A 4,726-nucleotide genomic window follows, 5' to 3' on the forward strand; every position below is an offset into this window, starting at 1 on the left:
TTTTCTACTGACAAACTTGTTTGACCGGCTATCTACTCTCTTCCTTTACTACCTACTCCATCAAATTGCAACTTTTAACAATAATTTTACAATAAATAGATTCTTCATATTTAAGTCTTATCGAATTCAGAAAGTCCAGAAAATAAATATGATTTTATATCTTAGACGGTTTAAAAAGTGAAGTCAACCTATTGTAGTTTTTTACGTAATTAATAAAAAAAATGCATAATCAATTCAGTAGCTCCGCTAATTGGCACATGTTTATGCTCAAGTTTTAATGCTTTGCAAATGACATAAACTTCAGAATAAACTCGTTACATTGAATTGATAGTTACAGAATAAATAACACCCCATCCAATTAGTTTGACTTTAATCGTTCCAACTTTCCTCTCGATAATTGTCAGTAATTAGTTGCCCATTAGTTATTTGCATACATTCCGAGTTGACTGCAAGCAGAATTACAACGTTATGTATACCAGTGGGCGACTTCGTAAGATCATACCTAAATGTGACTCTTCTATGACAGATGATGAAGATTTAACTGTAAATATAAGTTTGTTTTTCTGTTAAAAGGAATGCTGTGCTGTAGTATACGTGTGGATGGTCATTATTCCGATTCGTTGGTGATTTTAATGTTATGAGTTTTTAATTGGTCGATTGGAGAAAATAAAGATACATTGTAGAAATTGATCCGCACAAATCCGTGTTGATAATTTACTTACATGCAGTAATAATATAATAATCAGCCTATATACGTCCCACTGCTGGGCACAGGCCTCCTGTAATGCGCGAGAGGGCTTGGGCTATAGTCCCCACGCAGGCCCAATGCGGGTTGGGGACTTCACATACACTTTTGAATATCTTCGCGGATGTATGCAGGTTTCCCCACGATGTTTTCCTTCACCGAAAAGCTAGTGGTGAATATCAAATAATATTCCGTACATAAGTTCCGAAAAACTCATTCGTGCTAGCCAGGATTTGAACCCGCGACCTCCGAAATGTACCTATGACAGATGTGTTTTAGGTCATAGAAATAATGCAAAATACAAGGAATCGAAATGAGTTTTTTGCAATGCAAACATTCGGCTAAAACCTATTATGCTAAATAGATTATACCCATTACGTTTCAGACAATTTAACAAACGCAAAATAAAATATTTGTATCGAAAGTCGGCCAAAATAATAACAGTCTATTTATGATTCGGACTCGCGAACATTCTGGCTATTGTATATTCTACAAACTGAAGCTTTCTACAAATTTAACATTCGTCGAAAAACAGTTCTACCAAATAGGTTATGCCAAAATACGTTTCGGGTCACGAAAGTTATGCCAAATGGACGGAACCCATCAATGAAGTATCACAGACACCATATGACGGCACGAATCATTCGATTGATAGTAGTTCGATCGAATAAAATTAACTAATATATATATGTATGTGGGTAAAAGTGTAAGTAAAGTACCCACGTATCTACAAGATATACTTGGCACTGATTTACCATACTAGTTGTCACTAGGTATGTATATCCAATGCGTAAGGGTGCAGTACATAGTCAGAACAGCAGTAAATTATATATTATTTTGTTTTTCAAAGATATAAAAAAATAGATAAAACTACTTTAATTGAGTACCTAATAAAAAATGCCAAGGTGTGTAAAATGGAAAATTTTTGCTCAATATCTAAGTAATAGTATATAATCACTCAAGTGCGAGAGCTATATAGGATCGCAAAACACATAAATGCCAACACCAAAGATGCGAAGACCATCAAATACATAAAAAACCGGGCAAGTGCGAGTCGGACTCGCGCGCGAAGGGTTCCATACCATTATTTATAAAAACGGCAAAAAATATATGTTTGTTGCCCCCCTTAAATACTTGTTTTAGTCTATTTTTAGTATTTGTTGTTATGGCGGCAACAGAAATACATCATCTGTGAAAATTTCAACTGTCTAGCTATCACGGTTCATGAGATACAGCCTGGTGACAGATGGACGGACGGACGGACGGACGGACGGACAGCGAAGTCTCAGTAATAGGGTCCCGTTTGACCCTTTGGGTACGGAACCCTAAAAACGAAAGGGGCCAACTAGTTACATCAGACTGCGATATCCAGATGAGATTGAAAGATTACTACTCTCGATTGCTCAATGAAACATACCCGAGCACATCACCCATAGACCCGACACCCCCAACAGCAGGCCCTATTCCTTATGTAACACCTGACGAAGTATACGCAGCCGTCAAAGCTATGGCCAACAATAAAGGATTGGGACCGGGCAATATTCCTGCCGAGCTATGGAAAAAGTTAGGTCCGAAAGGAGTGGTTTTTCTGACCAATCTTTTTAACACGATCATAACTGAGGTTATACCAAGCGAATGGAGGAAAAGTCACCTCATCCCATTTTATAAAAACAAAGGAGATATCAGACTATGCGAAAATTACAGAGCAATAAAATTCATACCTCATACTCTTAAGATATGGGAACGCATAATAAGCAGAAGATTACTCCAGTTTATTGAGATAACCGAAAACCAGTGTGGCTTTGTTGCGGGAAGATCGACCACGGACGCAATTCATACCATTCGAATCCTAATCGAAAAATTCAGGGAGAACAGGGCTGACCTACATATGGCCTTCATTGACCTTGAAAAAACATCGACAGGGTCCCAAGAAACCTAATCTGGCAGGCACTACGAGCACATAGCGTATCCGAATGCTACATTGATATCGTAAAAGATATGTACAATGATGTCACAACCAGAGTGAGCTGCCCAGCAGGATTGAGTGACGAGTTTGAAGTAAAGGTCGGCGTCCACCAGGGGTCAGCTCTGAGCCCCCTTCTCTTTAACATCGTGATGAATTACTTGACCGCCAAGCTGCAACAACCACCGCCGTGGACCCAGCTCTATGCAGATGACATAGTCCTCATTAGCAAAACATCTCACGAGATACAAAAAATGCTGGAGGACTGGAGAGTTGCTTTAAAGAGTGCAGGTTTACGGATAAGCCGCCATAAAACAGAATATATGCACTGTAACTTCACTGGTAACCGAAACCTCCATATCATTCCCTTGGATAGAACGCCACTAAATCAAGTTAACAGCTTTAAATATCTACCGTACCATAGATGCCGATGTCTCCCACAGAATAAACACTGGTTGGATGAAGTGGAAAGACCTAACAGGTGTCTTATGTGACAAGAGAATGCCGGTGACCATTAAGGGAAAAGTTTATAAAGCGGCAGTCCTTCCGGCCATAGCATACGGCGCCGAGTGCTGGGCCCTCAAAAAACAGCTAGAAGATAAAACTTCACGTCGCCGAGATGAAAATGCTGCGCTGGGCCGGTGGTGTCACCTTACTAGACCGCATCCGTAATACCTACATCCGTGGTAGTTTTAAGGTTAGACCTTTACCCGAAAAAATAACCGAAACTTCGATGGTTTGGGCACGTCATGCGCCAAGAGCCCGAACACATGACACGCAAGGTGCTGGATATGTTCCCCAGACAATTGAGACGAGGAAGACCCCGACTAACATGGCTGGCAACAGTGAAGAGGGATATGGAAGAAGCCCAAATCGCACCTGACATGACCCGGGACCGAGAAGCCTGGCGAAATGTAACTAGGACAGCCCACCCCAAATAATGGGAAAAGGACAAGGAGAAGAAGAAGTATATAATCACTCAAGTTATGTTTAGGCGAAACCTGTAAGTATGTAATTATCTGCATTATATCATTTATATCTAATATTAGGCACGTATGATAGTTTTCCGCGTGTGACATACATTTTACTAGGTACTTAATGTATAGCTCTATCTAGGTTCAGGAAACTCCATGCAGTCATTTAATTAACGTATGTTTACTTATACTACCCATTAGTACTTTTACGTGTTAAAAGTATCTATAAAATATACATTGACTTTAACATCTACACATAATCGTAAATAGGTCTGAGACATCAAGTTATCTAGTCAATAGCACCATTTTTCCTATCGAGCTATGTGTGGTCTCATGGGCTGTCATGCCATCAATAAACGGTACGAGTTCATGCAATTTTAATTTCCACGGAAGGACACTATCCTAATAAAGTATGTTTAAGCCTTTATCTAAAATCTTGATAAGCCAATAATTATAGAAACAACGACCGGCGGCGATGTTTTTGAAATATAAAAAAGTATAGACGCCATTAAAAATACTATAGCCATTACATCGCAAAAAACTGTTTTAAAAATTATACCTGCTTCATTTAATACCAATAGGACGTAACAGATTATTAATTTCGCAATAAAATCAACTCTATTGCTATGTTTCCAGGTTTCCAATTAGAATGAAGGTACTATCGATACAATGTCCTTCGAATACTTTCAAACGGACGTAGAAAAACCGCATTAACTGTAAACTCTACGTAATCTCTTTTATCATAATCTTTAAGTGAGAGTGAAACAACGACTCAACTATATCCGATATGTCGCGCGATAGAACGAGATCGACATTGTTTCGTTAGTAATATTCTAACAACGAAACCGGTAGCCAATCCGGGGGCAGAAATGGGCGTAACGGGCGAGGCTTCTAAATTCAAATTGGTTCGAAGTTTGAAATTGTTTCGTTATTATAATGCATTGTACGATGCATATCCTTGTTTTTGTTTTACCGATTTTTCAACAAGCGATTTTGTTTAACTTCAAGATGAATGTTGGTTATTAAAATTGCACCTGTAATCTT

The 4,726-nt window shown here is 38.8% G+C and overlaps 1 protein-coding gene across 1 annotated transcript; it reads left to right on the forward strand.

The window, feature by feature from the left end:
- Nucleotides 1-2,117: 2,117 nt before the first annotated feature.
- LOC133530355 (uncharacterized) lies at nucleotides 2,118-3,380 on the forward strand. The gene is made up of 3 exons (XM_061868268.1): nucleotides 2,118-2,308; nucleotides 2,668-3,050; nucleotides 3,133-3,380. The coding sequence occupies exons 1-3, from the start codon at nucleotides 2,118-2,120 to the stop codon at nucleotides 3,378-3,380; spliced, it is 822 nt and encodes a 273-aa protein (XP_061724252.1).
- The last annotated feature ends 1,346 nt before the right edge of the window (nucleotides 3,381-4,726 follow it).

This window comes from Cydia pomonella, chromosome 2, assembly GCF_033807575.1.
Source record: "Cydia pomonella isolate Wapato2018A chromosome 2, ilCydPomo1, whole genome shotgun sequence".
NCBI classification, from domain to species: domain Eukaryota; kingdom Metazoa; phylum Arthropoda; class Insecta; order Lepidoptera; family Tortricidae; genus Cydia; species Cydia pomonella.

Excerpts from the sequence above, each read along its gene's own strand:
- LOC133530355 (XM_061868268.1), top strand. The coding sequence starts at position 2,118 with ATGAGATTGAAAGATTACTACTCTCGATTGCTCAATGAAACATACCCG. Across the intron at positions 2,309-2,667 it reads CCTGCCGAGCTATGGAAAAA|GGTCCCAAGAAACCTAATCT; the intron begins GTTAGGTCCGAA and ends AAACATCGACAG. Across the intron at positions 3,051-3,132 it reads TATGCACTGTAACTTCACTG|ATGCCGATGTCTCCCACAGA; the intron begins GTAACCGAAACC and ends ACCGTACCATAG.